The following is a 22,467-nucleotide window of genomic DNA, read 5'->3' as shown; positions in this document are numbered from 1 at the left end:
AACAAAGGCTGTAATGGATCTCTGATAAGAAACCATTTGTAGGTATGTGCTCTGACTTACTAGTAGGAGCTTACTTACATACATTTATTTTGCATTAGTTTTCTTTCTAAGATAAGCAACGTATTTACATATAATATGTGTTGGAGGGGAAAAAAGGAAGAATGCCTTTGTCTTTGTTTTGGTCTCAAAATAGCAGCCGCTCTGACTTCTCTAAAGATAACTCAAGTTTCAAGGAAGACAGAAGGTTAAATTAAAGCAGAGATAAACTGTTAGTGATCAAGTAAGGTTTCAATGGAAAAGAATGAATCAATGCTCACTCTTCTACTCATCTTGTTACTTCAATTTCTCCTCATTTTGGTCTCCTGCCTCCTCAGGGTACAGATGCAGCTCCACATCTGGGGGAGTTCACGTCGGGCTTGGGCAGGGGTCTTTGAAAATGGCCCTGAGGTTGCACACCTCAAACCCCATCTACGAGAATGGGGTCCCTAAGGTTGCTGTGGATACAACCCTGCTGGGGTTGGATGGGGTTGCTCCTCGGGTAAAGTTAGGAAAGCTCAGAAGCCTGGAAAGAAGGACCTCCTGGGTGTAAACACTGCCTTTTCCTTCAAAATAGAGTTCTGCCCCCTCAGATTTTTTTTCATAGGTATCGTGGCAGGCATAAAGCCAAGATCAGAGTTCTAATTGGATGGGTTTGTAGAAGAAAGGGGACAATGTCAGGAGACCTATGCCACAACAAGTGTGGTGTTGCCACATAACTAGCCGATTCACTCTTCCTGGAATTCCCCTTTGGGACCAGGATTAGACACCAAGATAATGTCCTCTCCTCTGAACCTCACTGGAGGAAATCAAGCAGCCGATGAAGCTGTGACGATCTGTGTCGGTAATACCATGGGACATGGGGGTCCCAGAAACGCTCAGAGTACTTGTTCAATGTTTGTGCTGTGTGCTTATTTGCTGAGTCGTGTCCGACTCTTTGAGACCCCATGGACTGTAGCCCACCAGGCTCCTCTGTCCATGATGGGTTCTCCTGGCAAGAATAGTGGAGTGGGTAAGCCATTCCCTTCTCCAGGGGATCTTCCCAATCCAGGGGTCGAACCTGCATCTCCTGCATTGGCAGGTGGGTTCTTTACCACTAGTGCGACTTGGAGAACCCAGCATGGAGCCTACTTAGAGGACCTTCACCGATCTTCACAGAGTCATCTCTGGCCTCTGCGGCCTTATCACCATCCATACTGAGTTGGCCTCACACCGGTGAAGGTGTCTGTCCCTCTTCATCTTCACTACCTGCACTCCAGTCCTCACTGGCTCCCTGCCACTGGCCTCCTCCCGCAATTCCTTCCAGTTGTCTCCCCCCACAATCTGGCCCCTCCTCCCCACTCCCCAGCCTCCTGTAACCCTGGGCCTCCCCTCCTCTGCTCCCCCAGGTCCCCTCTGACTATCCTTCCTGCTGCAGGGCCTTGGGTCAGGCTGTTTTCTTTGCTGCAAGTTCCCACCCCACTCCTGCCCATGGCTAAGTCCCACTCCTCCTTTGTTCTTGGCCTGAGTGTTTCTGGCTTGGGAGCCCTGGCCTGAGCACAAAGTCTGGGGCAGGTTCCCTAGCTCTGGGCTGCCAGGGTGTCTGATTCATTGTGGCTGTGACTACTCAAGTGCAGTGAACACGTGAGTTGTCAGAAAGTGCATTTCTCTCCTTGGACAGAGACTGTCCTTGGGGGCTGGTACATGTCCCTGTGGACGGCCACCATGTTTGTGGTACTGAGTCCAGTGCCTGCTCTACAGAAGGCACTGCTTAAGGGGGTGCTGAATGAATGAGTAACTGGACACTGATTAACCTGTTCGGCCTTCCCTTCCTGGTGGAACAACCGTGGTTCCTTATAGGGCTTCTAATCAGTTCCCCCTTCTCTGGCGAGCCCTTGCCTTGTCCTCAGTGACCAGTGTCACTGTCTACCACCACCTGGATGCCCTTTGAAGGGTTTAACAACTGTCAACTACAGTAGAAAAGCATCTGTCACATGCTAACGAAACAAAAACACCTGGAAAACCCAGATTTTTCAGTCCCAAAAGAAGTGTGTTCAGAAACCTTTGGGTCGGAGTAAAGCTGTCTGAGATGGCAGGAATCCTGGATTTGGCTCTCTGATGGGCCTAGGGCTACAGCTGGGAGGTTAGACCCACAGAGAGGCAAGGTAGCCAGAGGCCTTGGAGCGATCACAGCAAAAGAAAGTAAAAAAAAAAAATCAATTTTTCAATAGACTGGGATGGAAGCAGGTGACTGGATAGCAATCATTCAACCTCACTAGTCTTCAGAATATGGTTAATAACCATCCATGCTTTAGGTAAAAGAAAGGAGACAGCTGTGGATTTATTCAGTTATCAAAGTTTATCTGTAAGACAACCAAAGACCCCACCCTTGCTGGACTAGTTTTGTTCTCTCTCTTCTGGAGCTTCCCAAGTGCCTGGCACGGTCTGCAGTGCTGGGGAGACCATAGTGAATGCAATCTCCTACTCTCAGGGGGCTTGCGGGTTAGCTTGGGAAGGACATAAAATAAACCAGTGACCTTTATATGTCAGACAGCGACAAGGGCCATAAAGAAGAATAAGATGGGCCATAAGGACAGATGCCATAGGGGCGCTGCAGGTTACACTAAGGACTCTGGATTCCATCTAGTGTGGTGGGGACCCACTGGGGGCCGTGAGCACCCCCCCCCAACCCTCTCCTTGTCTTTAAAACACGTAAGTCACACATTATTACCTAGAGAATGATCCACGATGAGCCAGCACGTGAAAAAACCCTTTGACTTTTCAAAACTCTTGAAAAGCATCATGACATTTCAAGGCCCATGGCTGTCTACTAGCAATCAACAGTCAGGCTGATGATGTGTCTGTTGTCACTTCTGTCATGTTTGCTTAACGTGTGGCTCCAGTCACATTCGTGCTGTTTTAGAATACTTTTCACATTTGAGTAATACGAATCATCTCAGGAACAAAGGAGTAGAACTTGGCATACCCCAACACTTGGTAAAGCTCAAACATTCCTATGAGAAATGAGCAATCTTTTCTGAGTTTATTTTTCCCTGATGCTCTTCCTTTCTTTCTAGGCATTTCTCTTGTCTCTGCTGTAGGTTCCTCCTCAGTTTCCCTCTCTCTAAGTGTCTCAGAGGTCTCAGTGCTATATACCCTTCTCTCTGCTCATTCCCTGGGGAAACACGCCTCTCTCAGGATTAACCCTGCCGGGCACCTCTGTGTGAACACGGGGTGGGGGGGTGGGGGGCGGGGTGGGTCGGAGTGGGGGAACACTGGAGAAACTTTGTCTCTCATCTGAAGCCTTGGTTCCCGATTTGCAAATGTCTAAGGGTCAAAGCCTCTAGGATGTCCCAACTTTATCTCAAATGTGGCAACGATGAATCTAAATTTATTTTTCATTAAATCATTTTACTATGAATAAGACAGTTTGTTATAAAAGATTCTTGTAGGTGGAAAATTTTCCTAGATGGCTGACAAAGTTGATTCTCACTTTAATAGTCTAGGAAGCAAACACAGGCTCTTTTTTTTTTACTATCCTTTTTCTGGGAGTCAGACCGCGCTCTGCCAGGCTTCAAGGTGAAAAAACTTGAAAGCCGGCTGGGACCTCTCCTTCTCCTTAAACCCAATATCTAACGCATCACTAAAGCCTCTTGCTCCCCTCTCTGACAAGCCTCTCAAACTTTCCCTTTCCTGTTTAAGTTCTCTGCCAAAACTCGATTTAGGTCCTCATCCCTCTGTTTAGACCTTGAGCCATGGTGCCCAGCCTTCAGCTCATTGTTTTTCCAATTTATAATTTTAAGCCTCGGCTTCATAATGTCCACACCAGCCTCCCCCACAACCACACAGTGAGTTCCCTATGGCATTAAATCAAAATCTCCCACCCAGTTTTCTAAGACCCACATATCTATTCAACTTTGGTTCTTTCTGCCCCAAACCCATAGTTAAAGCTAGTCTAGTTTTCTTTCCTGTAACCTGTACCCTGCACTTGGCATAATCATGAACTTGCCTCTTCTTCGTTAACATATTCTAATGTTAATTCTAATGTTAATTCTCTCTCCTTCTCCCTGCTTAGCTAAGGCTTGCTCAGCTCAACCCCCACCTCCTTCATCAAGTCACCTGTGACTACTCCAGCCTTCCCTGAGCTCCCCCACGCTCCTGGAGCCAGTGTGATAAACAAGTTTAATAATGCTTGACGATAGAAGCTCCCACAACAGCTAAGCATATATTGAGTGCTTGGTAAGTGTCAAGCATCATGCAAAGTGCTTTACCCATATGAGGCAGATACTGATTACAGTCCTGTTCTATAGACAAGAAAACTGAACAGAGGTAAAACGATATGCCAAAGGATGCACATAAATGGTGGAGCTGGGATTTGAACCAAGGGAATCTGGCTCCAGAGCCCAAACACTCAACCACTACTGCTACATCCTGTTTCCAACATGTCTCTCTCCTAGTTATTTTGTCTTTCCTTAAATTGAATGTAGATCATTTGAGGCTGGAGCCCATGTTTTATGCTGCCCTTCCTTCACAGTACCTTGCCTAAGGCTGGTTAAACAGCAACTGCTCAATAAAAGCTTTAATTGGTTAAAGGGTCAACCAAGCAATTTCTCCAACACTCTGATGGCCACAGAGACTCTCTTCCTTTACACAAATTTAATCAAACCAAACAAAAAACAGTGACACAATACAGCTGCGGAACAAATAACTATTTTCACCCTTAGAGTTATAGGAATAAGATCCTCCTCACTGCACTCCAGGACAGTCTGACCGAAGGCTCTTGGTTTTTAAGTGAAAACAGGACAACCAGCTAAATTTCATTAGGTCAGGATGGCCCATCCCAACCTCCCAGGCCCCGATCAAGTGAATGACGGTCCTTTTGGGCTAGGCAATCTGCTTTCTTCCATCTTAAAAAGAAACAGCTCTTACTTGATTCAGTTACAGTAGTTTATGCATCTTGGTGCATTAAGGCCCTCAGTGGCAGCATTTCAGATGCTCAAATGAAGGCTGCAGAGACTTTCACTTTCCAGTCTGCCCCCTGCATTAAGGGTGTGAAAGTTGGCCAGAAAACAGGGAGCAAATATTCTTTGTGACAATGCAAAAAGGCCCAAGTGTGGCTTGGGCTGGAGTGGTCATTTCTGGAAGGCCCAGGGCAGTCATTAGGGAAAGGGGCCCCAGAGTGAGGCAGACCTGGGTGTGCACACTGGTTTTGCTGGGTGACTATTTAAAAGCCTGCTAAGTATCAGTCTCCTTGTCTGTAAACTGGGCTCTCACAAGGCTGTGATGAGAATTACAAATAATGCAAAGGGCTCAGCACAGCATCTGGCACCTCACAATATCTAAATAAACGCTAGCTGTTATCTTCCTTGGACCTTAATGCAAAGGCACTGAGTTGCATCAGGCCAGCCAAAGCTCCCCAAACTTCATGAGAGGAAAAGAGGATGAAGAAAAGCCCATACACTCAGCAGTCAATCACTGGGAACTCACTCAGCCTCCGGGGAGCCCCCGGCACAGCGGGAGGCACTCCTGGGAAACCAAGCAGGAGCCACCTCCTGCCCTAGGACATTCCAGGCAGCTGGGGACGGAGCTCACGGGGAAACCCAGCAGAGCTAACTGTGGCTCTGGCTTCAGGCAGAGGAGGGCTCAGGAGGATGGGAAAGAGGATACACACAGGGCAGCCACACGGGAGGCTGCGGCCGGGCCCTCTATTCTTCTTGGGGCTCCAGGCAGGGACGGGGACAGGCCTGGGTGGAACCCAGCTCACATTCCCGGCTCTTACTGGAGAGCTGGACTCTCAAGCCTTTTTTTTTTTTTTTAATGGTGACCAGGCCAATTCCATAGCCTTGAAAATATCCCCTCTGGCTAAAAACTTGGGCCTAGGTGGAGAAGGAAAAGCCAGTGGCGAATGAAAGCAGCCAAACCCTCCCTCCAAAGAGTACGAACAGTGCCCTGAAAACATCTGTAAGGAAGAAAGGCATTTGTATCAACAACACACACAGTTTTTCTGAACCAAAGATCCATCCAGAACCCTCTTTAGTTACACAGCAGCAAACTCTGCAAGCTATTATATCCAATATTAAATAATGTGAAGTACTTCAATTTTAAAGTTACCCTGGAGGATAAAAGAAAGCATGATCTATGCCAATAACAGGAAGCTGATTACATGGTTGGCGGGGGGTTGGGGGGGTGGTAACAAGGTGGGACCTGGACAGGACATCCTGTGAAAGAGGTAAAAATCAAAGCTGATCTGACCTGGAACTTTGTGGTTATTCAAACAAAATGATGATTTCAAACCCAATAAAACATGCCCAAGCAAAATCTAGAATTTTCATACCAGGCCATAGGAATGACTTTGAAATCTCCCAAACATGTCTAGAGAAATACAACTGTGTGTTTTCCAGTTATTCCTGGTGACACATTCTGTGGTAATTTCTACTTTAGGTTTGTGAGGTTTTTAGCACCATGTGTAAAAAACATAAAGGAAGAGTAAATGGTACAATGGGCTGAGATGCTATTCTATTTGAAATGCATAACAGTCAGTGGGGCGTTAGAGGAGGAAGGAGGTGGGGAGAAGGGAGGAGGGCCATCCTCCCCAGGTTGTGGGTGGAGGAGGACAAGAACCCAGGACCAGAGGCAGGGCCTGAACGTGCTGTGAACACGAGAGCTGCTTGGCCAGGCACCGAACCCAAGTCTGGTGTGGCTGAATCCAGGAAGCAGTATTCACGCTGAGAGGCATGAACAAAGTTCCAAGAGGAGCCCCAGGCCAAGGACCAGACAAGAAGGAGTAGAACATCCATCAGCGTGTATTAAAAGCCTAATCAGGACAATTAGAGGACACTGGGGAGCAAGCCCAGACACCAGGGAGGATGGTGGATGAGGCTAGAGGCAAGGCACCTGTCCCGGTGTCTTGCAGTTGAGGAAGGATGGGAAGGCAAGTGAACTGTGGAATGGCGGGAATGCCTTACATGGAGGAGAACAGAAAGGAGGCAGTGACATTTCTTCTACAAACCTATGGGGGAGCCAGAAGGGGAGGGAAGGACACTCGCCTTCCCCCATCACCTTCCTGTTGATGACCAATGACAACCCAGGATAACTCTCACTGGCAACACAAAAGCAAAGAATGAAATTAATCAGCATCTCCTGAAATCACGGGTGTCTGGTTCCTGTGCTCTCAGGGAGGAGATCTAAGATTCATTGGAAGACTTTGCCTGGGACTTCCCTGGTGGTCCAGGGGTTAAGACTCTGTGCTTTCACTGCTGGGGGCACAGGTTCAATCCCTGGTTGGGGAACAAAGACCCTGCATGCCACCAGCATGGCCAAAAACCAAACAAAAAAAGACTTGACTGAAGTACTGAATGTGTGTGCATGTATGTGTGTGTGTGGGGGGGGGGGAAGTGGTTGGGACTTGTGGAAGTGATTATCTTGGGTGGAACTGAAGAAAGGAGGGCCCCTGCTTGCTGTTCTAGAACACCAGAATTCTGAATAACTCCAATGATCCTTCCAGCTTTCCAAGAACTACAAGGAAGGCAAAGGTAGAACCAAATCTCCGATTCACACTCTGGGTATGATGGAGACTGTATCTGTGGTCTTTTCTCCAGAACAAAAGGCAAGAAAGCTGCGTGTAGTGCTCTGGAAGCAACTGTGTGCTGCCGTTCAGCATGGTGAGAATTCAGACTGAAGTCAAAACACACGTCTGAAATTGAGCTCAACACAGACGTCATCTCAAGAATCTGGTCACCCCTAGAAGGGGCAGTGGGCCTGGGTCAGTCTGACATCATGTCACAAAGCCTGCTAGGTGGCAAGGGACACTGGGGTTGGAGATACTGCTCAGAAACAGCTGGTGGTCATACCAAGGGTCTGGCTGGGAGTCAGGAAGAATCAGAAGGAAGAGAGGATGTATAGAAGACAATAACTACTTTGGGGTGCTTTTCCACGCCACTCCCCCAGCCCCTGCCTGTGCCTTTGGGGAGACTAGCCCCGTGCTGTTGTGCACCCTCCGCCAAAACACGGGGCAGCTTTCACACTCACTGTCTGTCCCTGATTATCAGGATGATGCAAAAGCAGGAGTTCCTCTGACAGCAAAGCAAGACAAGGAAGCCAAGTGACATTCTTGATGTTTGATGGCAGTCTGTAGTTCCTATTTACACACTTTAAAATCACAGAGGGTGACCATCTGCTTCCTCCTTGATTACTAAGGAACGTGGGTGCACAAACCAAGGACTTGCTCTGACCATTCAGAAACAACTGCCAAATTGCTCTGCTCAAGACAGCACAAAGGAGAGAGAGAGACAGAGAGGGGGGGAGAGAGAGAGAGAGAGAGACCCATATGGAATACAAAACGTGACCGCCCAGCGCAGAGAGAAGAGGAAAGATTCAGACAAACTGGGCTCTCGGTGACCCGGGCTTACAGCAGGCCCATCTGTCCCCTCCCTTCTGCCCCCCAGGTGCAGAGTCAGGGAGCAGCCAGGCTATGGGGATGGAGGGAATGAATCCATGTCCTCCCAGCAAACAGCTTTAATTTTAAAAGAGACAGTGGGGGAGGCAAGGGTGAGTTTTCCTTTCCTTTTAGTCTTTGGCTTGCCCCGCGTCTCTTCTCCGAGGAAAACACGCTCTGCCCCACCCATCAGCCTGACCGCTACCCCCTGCGCTGAACCTGGCCCTGGGGCTCCCGGTGGCTGCGCAGATAAACAATGCGCCCCTCTCGGAGAAGCCAGTGGAAGCCCGGCGGCCGGGGGCGGAATACAAATGAAGGCGCGCTCTGCCTGTGACGGAAGTGCACCGAACTCGGAATCTGGGAGGCTTGATTGGAACCAGGCTGGGCTCCGGCACGCAGCTCTCTCAGCAACAGCAGGAAGGAGGAGGGCTGGGAGGGCCTGGCCGAGGGCAGGGAGTTCTGCGGTGAGAGCCTTGGGCTGTCAGCAGACACCCCCGGGACCGGCGACCCTGACCGAGGCCCGGCGGCACGGTCAGTTCAAACAAATGAGCTTCCTGCTCCGTGCTTAAAACAATAGCTGAGCTGGAAAGGGTTTGCTTTTTGTCAAAGGATGATTTGCTTCTCTAGCATGGGAAGAATTAGATTAAATTCAATAATTAAAAGGGGTTTTTCCCCCCTCCTCCTCCCCTGACATTTGCTGTTCGGGTCACAGCACACTGTGTGGGAATGGCAATGCTGTTGTTGACAGAGAAGAAGAAACGCATGTGCCGGCGGGAGCAGGGAGGGCATCTCGCTGCGAGATCAGCCTTGATCTGCCACCGGATTACAGGGGCCTCAGAAGAGGCTGATTAATAATTCTGCAGGAGCCCTTGAGCTGGAAAGCTGGCGTTCTGAGTCTGATAATCCCCAGTCGTGGCAGTACAAAGGAAGGACAGGAATTGAATTCACAGTTCTGAATGGTGAAATACAAAATCTGAAAGAAACAGGGATCTGCTTCTTCCTGACTGTGTTTGTCAACCTAGCTGCCTGCTTGTTTGTGTTAAATGGCTACTGTGCTTTTTGAATCCAAAATCTGATTATATTTAATTAGTACAGGCATCTGGGATTTCTAATACACAAAGAGTTATTAAAGTAACAAATCTTTCTAAAATATGTTCTCCATGAAAGAATGTGTTAATTTATGCAGCAACAATTTTTTAACATGAAATAATTAACATGAAAACTGCAACAATTATGAATTCTTTGCAGTCTAATTTATATGGGAATTTTCCTCCAGATAATAATCTATTCAACCTAAACCCTCATTTGAACAGACGTATTTTTCTTCTATTTAATACATAAACCTAAACCTACAGCAGGTTTTATACAAAGTCCTAAATGCGCCTGTTTCCATACATTCCAAAGATCCAAAGATTAAATGGGGCTTTGACATTTGTTTTCTCAGCAATGATCTGTCATTAACTCAGACCTTAAAAAACCCCAGAAAACCCCCAAGCCCCAAATAAACCTAAAACACAGAGCAACTCTAAGTTCCCATCTTTGTGATGATTCAAATCAGGAGAAGAAAGGGTTAAATAGGCAGGTCCTTTTTGCAGGAGACCCTGATGGAGGGGGTAGGGAAAGACCAAGAGATATGTGTGTGTGTGTGAAACAAGAGAGACTGGGCGGGGGAAGGGAGAAAGGGAGAAAGAATGCTATTAACACCCCAGTAGATCAACAGTAGTGATGTTACTATTGCTACTACTAGACTAAAATTATACAACTGTCAGCTCAGCATCTGCTTTGTGCTAAGTGTTTTCTGTATGTTCTCAGGGAAGCCATACAACAATTCTCTGATGTAGATAACTATTATCATCCCTGTTTTTAGAGGAGGAAATAAAGGCTCAGAGAGGTTAAGTAACTCATCCAAGGCCTCACAACTCAGTAGCAGTGATGCTAATCAGTCATATCAGGATATCTCATATCAGGATAACTTGATTTCATGGGTCATACTCTTAGCTAAGCCAGTCCCTGCCATCTTTGGAACACATGTTTGCACATGCATGTGGGTGTGCAAGTGCACACACGCATGCACAACCATCAGTAACACCGCTGAGAATGTCCATCAGATGTTCAGACTTGACAAGATCAAAAATAATGGAGGCAGGGACAGTTCTCAACAGAGAAGGCAAATCTGAGAAAAAACCAAACTCCGCTGGAGAGGCTGGTGAGTAGACCACCAGATCCCAGCTGTGTGCAGACAGGCCCTTGGGCATGCAGATAAACCAAATGGCACCTGCCCAGATCAACAGAATTGGCTGTAAAATAATGAAATCTATTATTTTTCTTACAAGAATAATTATTCTTTACTATTCCTTACTAGCTTTTTCCTTAAAAAGAATTTTTAGGTAAGAAAATAAAGACCCCTTCCCAAGGCAAAGGTACACCACACACAAAAAGTTCAGGTTACAAGCATAGTTTATATTTCACAACTCTTCAACAGCTTTTATAGAGAGCCCATTTAATTCTCACACTAATTATGTGAGGTAATTATTTTTATTATCTCCATTTTACAGATGCTAAAAAATGAGACTCAGAAAGGTTAACTGATTTGCCTGGGGACACACCAACTTTGTAAGACACAGCTAGTTCAAACTCGGGTCCTGACTGCCAGCCACAGCTTCCACAGCCTCCCCAGGCTGCCTTAGCAGCCTAAGGAGAAGTAAAACATCTATACAACACAGTGACTGTGTATTCTATCTTTAAAGAAAAGGCCACAAAACCTGCTGGGCAGTACAGGTCTGCCCTAAGACCAACAATTCCACTACTAGGACTACACCCAGGAGATAGGAGGACATGACCACCACCACAGCAGCTAATTTCATAAAGACTCCCAGTTAGAAATACCAGGAGAATGGATACGTGGATCTATCTGTAAATGGAATACTACTCAGCAAAGAAAAGGAAAGACCTACTGTTCTATGTAGCAATATGGATGAATCTCACTAACGACGCAAAAGAAATTAGACACAAAAGACTGATACTGAATGGTTTGTTTATATGAAGTTCAGTTACAGGGAAAAGGAATCTCTGGTGACAGGTAAAACAGTGGCTACTTTTGGGAGTGCTGACTGTCTGGAAGGGGATGAGGAGGTCTCTAGGGGGCTGGCAACATTTGTATCTTCATCTGTGGGTAATTTCAAGGGCACCCCCATATGTAAAAATTCCCTGAGTTGTACACTTCAGACTTATTCATTTTATTGTACATATGTTACGACTCAATAAAAAAACAAAAATGCGTCCACAAAAAGCAAATCATTCTGATACATAAGCCAGGTCTATCTGAGCTTGTTAGGTTTAAATCAGTATCAGTCAGCACTGAGCTTCCTAAAAGCTCAGGAAGAAACTTTTTTTCAAGAAAAATTTTTTCAAGACTTCTCGTATGGTCTCTGTGTGTGTGACCTCTGGGGAACTAGAGGCAGGAGGGGCTGTGATCGGACCTCAAGGGAGGGTGCAGGCAGCATGGGGGTGAGAAGCCATGGTTGGCTGAGAGGTGGTGACGTGGGGAGGAGTGCTCGGAGGTGAGGACCCGTGGCCGTGGGACCAGGTGAGGGCATCCCACTCACCTCTGCGCTTGGACATCAAGCTCGGACGTACCGCCGCAACGACCTCAAGTTCAACAAGTCCCAAACCAAACCAAACTCACCCTTGTTCTTGGAAAGGAAAACCTTCTTCCTGACTCACTCACGCCTGTTGCTGGCAACTTCATCCTTATGACCACTCGTATCTGACCACAGGGAATTAGCTCTGATCCCTCTCTCCCTTTCCCGGATGGTGGCTGAGCCTTTCCACGTGTCTGTGGCCAATCTGGAATTTGTTTATTCCCCAAGAACTTAGCCTTGTCCAGGAAAGAATAACAAGAGTCCTTTTTGTTTACCAGTCGCTCCATGCCAGGTACTGTGCTAAATAATTTACATGTGCTGTTTCACTTAATCTTTGCAAAAATGAAAGCACAAAACAGGGAAAGTATGTTTCCACTTTACAGATAAGCAAGCAAAGGTGTGGAAAAGTTAGGTAATGTGCCCAAGGGCCCAGAGCTGGTGGGTGATAGGGGTGGGTTTCAGATCCCATCTGACTCCATGCTTTGCAGCTTGCCCCAGTTGTCTTTGGCTTTCTTTAGCTCAGGAGCTCCTATCAAAGCCCCTTCACTTAGAAGGGCACTTGAATAATGACGGTTGCCATTACTTGGAGATCCAGATTGAACAGAAGAAGACCTAACTGCTGTCACTGGGGGACATGCAGAGGTAAGAAAATGAGCGATACCAAATGATTGCTAGTTGCCTCCAGAACGCCACTGGCAGAGGACCACCCTCCCCGGCTGTGGGCCTGGTCTTGACCTTCTCCCTGACACGGGGCTGCTGCTTACAATCCAGTGGGGCAGGGAGAGGAGGACAAAGGAACTCAAGAGCGGCTGTTTAACTCAGTTCCCAAATCCAGTTCTGCAGGTTCCTGGGGAAATGCCAGCTCATCCACCAGATAGGAGGAAGGAGAGACATTTCAGCGAGCCCTTAGCTGGGAACCTCACTACTGTGTTGAGAAACAACAGTCACCCACAGTCTGAAAATACCTGTGATCGGCACACGCTTCTCAACACTGCCCACACTTCCATAAACAAGATGCGGCCTGGCTGAGGCCTGTGGGGAACATAAACCGGACTTGTAAATATTTTCAGGCACACGGAGCAGCTGTCTGGAAGAACTGACTAATTCCCTGCAGAAACTTCAGCATGAAGCACGCATGCCATCTGCAGAACACACCAGTGGATATACACTGGGCCCCTCCTGCCTCATGAAGCGGCCTGGGCACAGGGCAGACCCTCTGGAGGTGTTCTGTAAACAGCTGGGCTGACCTGGAGCTGGCAGATGAAGGGCTTCCAACTCCCCTCACATGCACTTTAGAAGGTGCCTCTTAAAAGCTCTTCTATAAAACAAAGGGGAAAAGGAGCTTATGACTAATCCTCTCAATTTTTTATTTTTCTCTTTTTTTAATCACTGTCCTGATGAGAGGCAGTCAGCACAGCATAAGAGGGTGGATGCGACAGGACCAGCCATGCCTGAATCCACATCCTGCCTCTGCCCTTTTACAAGCTGTGTGACTTTGTCTGTTACTCAGCCTCTCTGAGCCTGGATCTATCTTCCACACTCCACTCCTCACATTTGCCCACTTGGACCTGGCACTGGGTAGGTATCCTATAAACACCCCTGCTCCTTCTTTGTCCTCTGTTGCAACATTTCTGTTATTCTCCTGGCAAATCCCAGGGTCCCAGTCTTTGTTTTCTTCTCCCCAGTTTAATTCTCTAGTCCATAGGGTTGCAAAGAGTCGGACATGACTGAAGCGACTTAGTACACAGAAGATACTTGTAAAAGGGAAGAGAGAAGAAAAAAGAAGTGGAAGAGGGAAGGGTGGAGTATTCTATTTTGAAATTAAGGGTGTGAAGCTGACCCTCTGAAGGGCATCAGGACACCATGGGAAGGTGATGGAGGCGGTGAGGATACCACCAGAAAGACAATCAGGAGGAAGGCAGGACCGGAGGGCTGGGGCTGAGGGCAGCTGCATAGCTCTGCCCCGCAGCAGCACGCTTTGAGGGGACTGCAGCGAGGGCTCTTGACATGCCTTCCCCCAGACGCCAGTCACCCAGGGCCACAGCCTGGGCATCTCACCCTATGAACTAAATACCCAGACCTGTCAACAGCACCCCTGACAGCATGCTGGGGGTTCAGGCCCTGCAATGTTCTCACTTACTGATGACTCAAGGGTGCTAATGACAAATTCCAGACAGTCCAGAGCCTGGGGGGAATAGGAGAAACAAATCCTGAACTGCTCCCTCCAGCGCCCAAACACTCACACACGGAAGGATGCTGACATGACTCACCCCTTCCTAAACCAAAGATTCATGTCTCTCAACCTTCACCCGCTCGCGTCTCCTTCTGGGTCTGTGATCTGGGATCTGACAGGTTTGCCTCAGGGTAAACTCTCATTTAGGGCCAGGTCTTAGACCCGGGGGCACTTCAGACCCTCTCAGCTCACCTTGACTCAAAATCGTGCCCGCAGTCCTCTCTGGACTGCAGAGCCAATCAAAGCTGCCCATGTGCCTTTGATTAGCGATACGGCATACCATCTGGCCCTGCAGAGTGTGTGTGTGTGTGTGTGTGTGTGTGTGTGTGTGTGTAAAGATCCTGAAAATATATGTGTGTGTGTGTGTGTGTGTGTGTGTGTTTAAAGATCCTGAAAATATGTGTGTGTGTGTGTGTTTAAAGATCCTGAAAATGTGTGTGTGTGTGTGTTTAAAGATCCTGAAAATATGTGTGTGTGTGTGTGTGTGTGTGTGTGTTTAAAGATCCTGAAAATATGTGTGTGTGTGTGTGTGTGTGTTTAAAGATCCTGAAAATATGTGTGTGTGTGTGTGTTTAAAGATCCTGAAAATATGTGTGTGTGTGCGTGTGTGTGTTTAAAGATCCTGAAAATATGTGTGTGTGTGTGTGTGTTTAAAGATCCTGAAAATATGTGTGTGTGTGTGTGTGTGTGTGTGTTTAAAGATCCTGAAAATATGTGTGTGTGTGTGTGTGTGTGTGTGTGTTTAAAGATCCTGAAAATATGTGTGTGTGTGTGTGTGTGTTTAAAGATCCTGAAAATATGTGTGTGTGTGTGTGTGTGTTTAAAGATCCTGAAAATATGTGTGTGTGTGTGTGTGTGTGCACGCGCGCAGGCATGTGTGCGATGAATGGGCATGCTCAATGTGTCGGCCTTTGGCTCCAGGACAAGAACTGCCACATGTTGGGGAAATTCAAATAGCCGAGCTGTCTGACCAACATGTAATTTAGCCTTTGGACAGTATCTGAACGAGGCAGGGTCTTAGTTTAGCATTTTTTTCCCCTCATCACTTGAGACTGCCAAGAAGGATAAAAGGAGGGAAGAACTGGCATGAAATGAAAGAATTAAAAAAGAAGGTGAGAAAGAAGAACTGCAGAGCTAACCATTATAACCTCCAGGAGATAACACTGCTCTGTAACCTATTCCAGTCATTGCTCAGCCTTGCTCAGAAAGATTTGGTTAAGAACAGCAACAATGAAGCTGACCCCCTTCCTTCAGATGTGTTATGTTCACCATGAGGAGCCTACGTTTGTTTGCAAACTGCACACTTAATTCCACACATTTACCCTTTGACCACTGTGTAAAGTTCTAGGAAGAAAGGAAGTAACCCTGGGAACTCCCTCTCCGATATCTAGTACTCTAGAAGAACCGGAAAGTTGTCCCACTGGAGTGGCTGCTGGTTTGAGAGGTATTTTATCTGGAGGCTGATTTCTATAAATCTTCTGAGAGGGTGAAATGGAGGGGGATGATTCGAGGAGGTGGAGCTTTTCGAGTAACTCTTGTTCCTCCTGTTGGCCCTCGAGATCCCCTCTCTACCTGTCTTCTCCCTTCTCGGGGCCCATCTGGACTGTCAGTGGCTCCTCTGACCGCTGGTTCTCATTGGGCTTGGCAGGAGACCTGCAGGAGGGCTGAAGAGTGAGCCTGGGTGTGACTCCCCCAGAGGCCTGTCTCAGCCAGCGGTGGTCTCCGCGCACGGCTGCTCGTTCTTAGTTCTGGTGCTGTTACAAGCTCTGGGAGGCCGCATCATGCCCTGCTGGTTTTCTTAAACCCTGCCTGTGCTGTCGCAAGTAACTCCTTTATTAAATTCTCCAACGAGAGTGCCTTCTGTTTTGGCTGAGACTCTGATGGGATGATGAGCGGCTTCCTGACTGCTCTCCTGCCCTTCCACACCCTCTCCTCAAAAGGCAGAGGGTCCCCAGCCCTGGATGCAGGCACAAGGGTGGCACAAGCCAGGAGGACATCAGTGGACACTCGCACATGAAAAATGCAACATCTCATCCACCAACTGAACCCACTATAGTCTCCCATCTGCAGTGTGGTCAGATTCCTGCCAGATCAAGAAGGAAAAATCCAGCTGAAGAATGACATTCCGAATATTTTCTGGAGGAAGGGAGGAAAGGAGGAGGAAGGGCCATGCAGGATGGGATCACGAGCCTTTCTCATTCAAGTGCCCACCTTGTCTTGCTGTGTACTCATTGTCCTCGATCAACCTGGCCAATCCGAAGTCGGCGATCTTGCAAATTAGTCCATTCCCCACGAGAATGTTTGCCGACCGCAGGTCTCTGTGGATGTAATTCATGCGCTCGATGTACGCCATTCCTGCGGCAACCTGTGTAGACGGAGGAAGTGCACATTATACGTGGCTCCACGTACTCACTCGCTGGTAAATCTAAGGCAGGAATCGAGGGCCTACCTGTGCTGCCATGTCCACGAGGTTTGGTAATTTCAGAGCTCTTCCTTCTCCATCTTTTAAGAAATCGAGTAAACTTCCTATGAACAAAACATAAAGTCATTTTGATTTCCTTTGAAAGGTAAAAATTCCCAATGAAGGGCTGTATTTGGTTTTCTTACTAGAAGTAATGAGGTAATCAGATGAAATGAGGCTATCAGTGAAAAAAAGTTTCACACATAAAAACTGGGCAGAAAAAAAAAAAAAACTGGGCAGAAAAAAAAACTATGCATTGGAGGCTGCAGTTTTACCTCTTAAAAGTAAACAATGGCGACTCCAATTCTAAGGACAACAAAAATGGGATGAAGCTAGAAGAAATGGGACTTCATGTCAAAAGAAGCAGCCCTAAATGAGATTAAAGGCTGCACCACTTCAATTTCATTCCCGATCAGTCCCGCACAAGAGTTATGTGGAGAAAACAGTGCCCAGCTGAGTGGCTCCCAAAACATGGTCCCGGACCAGCAAGAATGGCAACCCCTGGAGAACTAGTTGGAAACACAAACTCTCAGAGCCCACCCCACATCTACAGAAACAGAAGCTTGGGAGCTCTGGCTCAGAAACTTTAGAAGCCCGTTAGATCAGTGGTTCCCAGTCTTTTTGGTACCAGGGACCAGCATCTTTGAAGACAATTTTTCCGTGGACTTGGGGGTGGTAGATGCTTTAGGGATGATTCAAGCACATTCCATTTATTGTGCACTTTATTTCTATTATTATTACATCAGTTCCACCTAAGATCATCAGGCATTAGCTCTCAAAGGTTGGGGACCCCTGTATTAGGTGATTCTGACATACAGTAAAGTGCACAATCAGTGGCTCAGCTTATTGACAGATTGTTAAATCAAGGAAAGGGTATCTGAAGAATATACGGTTGGGGTAGGTGGCTCCCCACATTAGATCATGGCCAATTAGGCCTTGAAAGATACCTGAAACCAAAGGCTGGAGCTTCAGAGCCAGTGTGATGACCCCGCCTAAGGAGCTCAGAAATGAACACTGGGGCTGAAGCAATCACGGGCAGAGGCTGGAGGTTCATGTGATCACTGGTATTTTTTTTTTCATGCTTTAATCACAAAGTTATTTACCAAATAACCAAATACAAAGGACAAACAATCTGCCAGGGAATAATTCCAAATATATTTTAATAGAAAGTACGTGGAAAGGGAAAAACTGTACTGGTGTCGTCTGATGAACAATGCGTTGCCTTTTAAGGCTGTTTCTTGTTTGGTTCAACTATTTTTCCAAAACAAAGTGATCTGTGGTCTTATCCCCAACAATATTGCTTTGATTAGAAAGACAAAGAGAGAGAGAAAAAGAATGAGAAAATAATGTGCTCTTTAAAAGCATGTCTTTCTACATTGGATGTTTAAGAAGAGAGCTGAAGAAAAAAAAAAGATGTTGCAAAGATGGAGGCTAAACTTAAGCCAGAGCTCAGTGTCTGAGGTTAACTGTTCAGCCTTGCAGAAACATTTAATTTTTTAAAAATTTGTAAGAAAGTAATTTATTATTAAGATGGTTAAGCTATGTATGCCACAAAACCTTTCATAACACAATTTCTTACTTTTATGTTTCTGTACACAAAAAGGCATTTTCAAACAAAATTTTACTGCAAAACAAATAAGCTTTGAACTGATGTGGTTTAAAAAAACTCACCCTTGATAAGGGTTTCCAACATGGTCAAGGTTGTGGTGTCCTGAGTGGGAGACTCAAGACAGACAAAGGTGGTGGGAATGAGGCAGGAGAGATGAATATCTGAAAACTGTATAGCCTCATATCTTTGTTTGAAAAAAATTTAATTTTTAACATAAGCTGTGGCATTTCAAATAACAGCAAACTTTTATAGCCCCCTGTATCAATGGCAACCCATTCCAGTATTCTTGCCTGGAAAAGCCCATGGACAGAGGGCCTGGCGGGCTACAATCCATGGGGTTGCAAAGAGTTGGACACGACTGCACACACGTGCACTGATCACGCCTATGCTAAAAATGAATTACTTTAATTGTGGAGAGGAGCTGGGAATCCTGACATGTGCAAAAGCATGCAAAGGAATCTGGGGGTCAAACTCAAGGTCACTGTCTCTTCGTACAACGTTTTCACCAGTGAGCACATAGTTTGTGCTTCCTGACAAAGAATGCTTGATTCATGGGGGAAGGAGGGAAAAAGCCGGCAGGCAGCTCCATTCCCCTCCCTGAGACAAGCCTGCAGGTCCCTGTGAGGGGGAGCCCGAGAGGCCCAGTCCAACCTTTATTCATATACTCGGTGACGATGTAGATGGGCTCTTCGGACACCACGGCGTATAGCTGGACCAGTTTGTCATGCTTCAACTTCTTCATGATCTGCGCCTCCTCAAGGAATGATTCAGGGGACATTGTGCCTGGTTTAAGAGTCTTTATGGCTACTTTTGTGTTTCCATTCCAGGTACCTGAAGACACCCCCACAATATTAAGTCAAACCAAAGATCCTCTTTGGATGGGAAAAAAACTTTTGTAATGAATAGCTATTTTCATAAAGTTAGATTTTAAGTAAAAAAAAACTTAATAGAGTTTTTTTTTTGTTGTTGTTGTTGAACAAAGACAATCAAATGCAAGGACTCTGTCAAATATTTTCAACAGGAAAAAATGTGTTTACTTACAGGCTATATCATGGTTTAGAATTCTTTAAAAATCTTTTGTATTTTGATATATATCACTTTCCTTTTCTGGTTCAGCCATGTGATTACAAATTTGTATCAAAAGCTCTGGATACTTCATTTGTTTTTCCTTCTAGTAGTTTTTGAGATATGATTGACATATGGCACTGTATAAGTTTAAGGTGTAAAGCATAATGATTTAATTTACATACATCATGGAGTGACTATCACAGTTAAGTTTAGTGAAATCCATCGTCTCAGACAGATAGAAAATTAAATAGAAATAAATTTTTTTCTTGTGATTAGAACTCTTGGGGTTTATACCCTATACAATTTTCATAGATAAATACAGGATGTTAATTATATTTACTTATCATGTATTTCATTAGATCACTAGTACTTTCTGGATGCTTCTTTATAAGGATGAGCATCTAGGGGTTAGAATATGACTGGCCTTCCACGGCCATCCAATAGCCGTCCCTTAGACAGGAGGATGAGCATGGAAGAAATGAGATTAAGTCCTATTTTCTGGAGTGTGCCATTTTAAAATATATGATATCACACTAAGGAAGTCTGGAAATTACCTCTAGACTTTCAGTTGTCAGCAAGGGATGAGCTACTTGACTGAGTCCTTGAGAAGTTGAGCTAAATGTGCTGAGAAGTATTGGCAAGAAGCTCTTGGTCTACTTGCCAATACTTCAACCAGGAAAAGAAAATTCCTCAAGTTTACTGATGGTCAGCCACAAGAACAATGATTTCTATTAGACTGGAAAAATTAAACAGCAGCTAAGAGGGAAAAGAAATATTTAAAACTTCACATGTGTAAAATAATCTAGGAGTTTCAGAGGCAGGCCTGGTTTATGACCCTCATCATTTACCTCATCTGTAAAATATAGAAATGGAACTGGATTATCTTTCCAGTCTCTTTTAGCACCAAAATTTTAAAAAAACCCACTAAATCCTATGTGTATCCATTATCAGTCCTATGACTGAATTAAAACTATAAGGTAAACTGAAAAATCTACTAAGTTAGATTATATCAATTTCTATTTGGAAAAGAAGGCTGGTTTAAATTAACTTTATACTTAATATAATTAATCCTAGAACTAAAAAATTCTATAAATTGGAACAAGTCTTGTTACCCTGTTAAAAACATGGTTCATATAATCACAACATGCAACCTATAAAAATGTAAATTATCAAAGGATAAGTGGCTTAAAAAAGAGTTCATTGAAATCTTATAGAAAACTGACCACTAAACATAAATGGGAAATCTGACAACTAGTAAGTGGTCTGTGTGAGTGTTTTAGCACCCCTGAAATTTTAACAGTGAGATCATCCTCTCTAATATCACTTGGTTACCTAGATAACCTTCCATCCTGATCCTGAACTACCTCAACATGATGCTTCACATTCAGGGGAAAACATAAGAGCATGCATAACGATTTAAAATTGGTAACTATAACGTTTGAAAATAAATTTTTGTACAGAGTTTAATTTTTCCCAATTTTATATATGACTGTATTGAAACCCTTAGGACCCACAAATCTAACTATAAATTGGGTGGATAAGGGAGTGTAAGGCCATATAAATACAACATGAGAGTTAGATTCCAGATAGAGAGAGACACAATAAGTTGACTGGGAAAGCGATTATATTAATAATGATAACACTTACTACATATAACGATATACTTACTATAATGGCATATGCATACACACGTCCATGTGTATATTGGAGTGTGTGTGTCTCCCCCTCTCTCCCTCTCTATATGTAGTACTTACTAGTTGTCAGGTTCCATTCTAAGTGCTTTAACTGCATTAGATCTTTTAATGCAGATCACACCTAAGTACCTACACCCACACAAATTAACAGGTACCAACCTATGCTTTTGCTTTTCAATAATGTTGCTTTTAATTGAATCTAATAAAGTAAGAAGCCAGATTCCATAAGCACCAACATGACCTTATTGACAGATGTTTCCGGGTGTTTTAAAGCAGTGGGGAAGGCCGGTGCGGTTGGCCTGACCAAAGACAACCAAATTAAGAGAGAAGAACACATATCTACTGAGTACCTGTCATACGCCATCGAAAAATACTATGCCATATCACCCTCAAGGTAATCCTATGAAGTAGGTATTATTTCAGTTTTACAGATGAGGTAACTGAGGTTCAAAGAGATGAAATAAGCCCTGTGCCCATGGTTAATCAGCTGGAAAAGATCCAAATTGAGGCTACTGAGGAAAAAAGCCCATGGTCTTTTCCTACATTAGGCCATCTACAGAATCTTACCTTCCCGTGTCTTAGGAAGAGGAAACATCAGATTCTCTCTGTACTGGTTTTCTGTTCTGCGTGCCTTAGTTAACCACGTGAAGGGGAATAACCTGAACGGCCTGTGCCCATCTAGCCATCCAGGTCAAGCGTCTTGGTCCCACCAGCTGTGTGTGTGTTTGTTCAAAATTGCCTTTTAGCTGGCTTTGAGATGCAGCCAAAACAAAATGTGCCCTCTGCCTTACCAAGCCACACTTCAGCGAAACACCCCTGACCCAGCTTCTTCTCCAGACACAGGGAATCACGTGCAACTTCCCAAGCATCTTTAGACAATCCAGAAGTTTGTGGGGTACAACTCGATGCAATCACAGTTAAGTTAAAACACAAACCATCAGCTTTCTCTACAGGAAAGGGAATTAATAAAGAAAACACAGTCCTTATAATCCATAATCATGCATGCACTAGAAAAGATGGGAGGTGACGGGCCCTTTAGGGCGACACTCTTCATTCTACCAACATTTGCTGTTGGAAATGAAGGCATTTGGTGCAGTCTAGAATATTCCTTGTACCATTTCTTGGTTTATGAATTGAGGCTCATATAATAGTATCATTTGAGCCATCTGCCAATCTTAACCAGAATTCTGAAATCAAAATCCAAATCATTCGTCATTAATATTCTCCTCCTGGCCAAAAAAGTCTTTATTTTCACCTTCCATCTTCGATGTTTGGGACTTGCCCAAACGAGAAAGCTAGTAGTAGAGTAATT

General features: G+C 45.3%; 1 protein-coding gene across 4 annotated transcripts in view; it reads right to left on the bottom strand.

Annotated features, from left to right (window-relative positions):
• The window catches only part of FYN (FYN proto-oncogene, Src family tyrosine kinase), a 211,423-nt gene that overhangs the window by 15,509 nt on the left and 173,447 nt on the right, over positions 1-22,467 (bottom strand). For 3 of the 4 annotated variants that reach the window (XM_043889952.1, XM_043889951.1, XM_043889953.1), the window contains 3 exons: positions 19,045-19,224; positions 16,773-16,849; positions 16,535-16,688 (listed from right to left, as the gene is read on the bottom strand). In XM_043889952.1, the coding sequence (XP_043745887.1) occupies positions 16,535-16,688; positions 16,773-16,849; positions 19,045-19,224 (411 nt within the window). Of the gene's footprint in view, positions 1-16,534; positions 16,689-16,772; positions 16,850-19,044; positions 19,225-21,946; positions 22,103-22,467 lie in introns of all 4 variants that reach the window. The other variant, XM_043889954.1, reaches the window with a different exon arrangement.

Source organism: Cervus elaphus, chromosome 28, assembly GCF_910594005.1.
Source record: "Cervus elaphus chromosome 28, mCerEla1.1, whole genome shotgun sequence".
Classification (NCBI taxonomy): Eukaryota; Metazoa; Chordata; class Mammalia; order Artiodactyla; family Cervidae; genus Cervus; species Cervus elaphus.
Note: the sequence above shows the minus strand (reverse complement) of the source record. Positions and strands in the feature narration are given on the sequence as shown.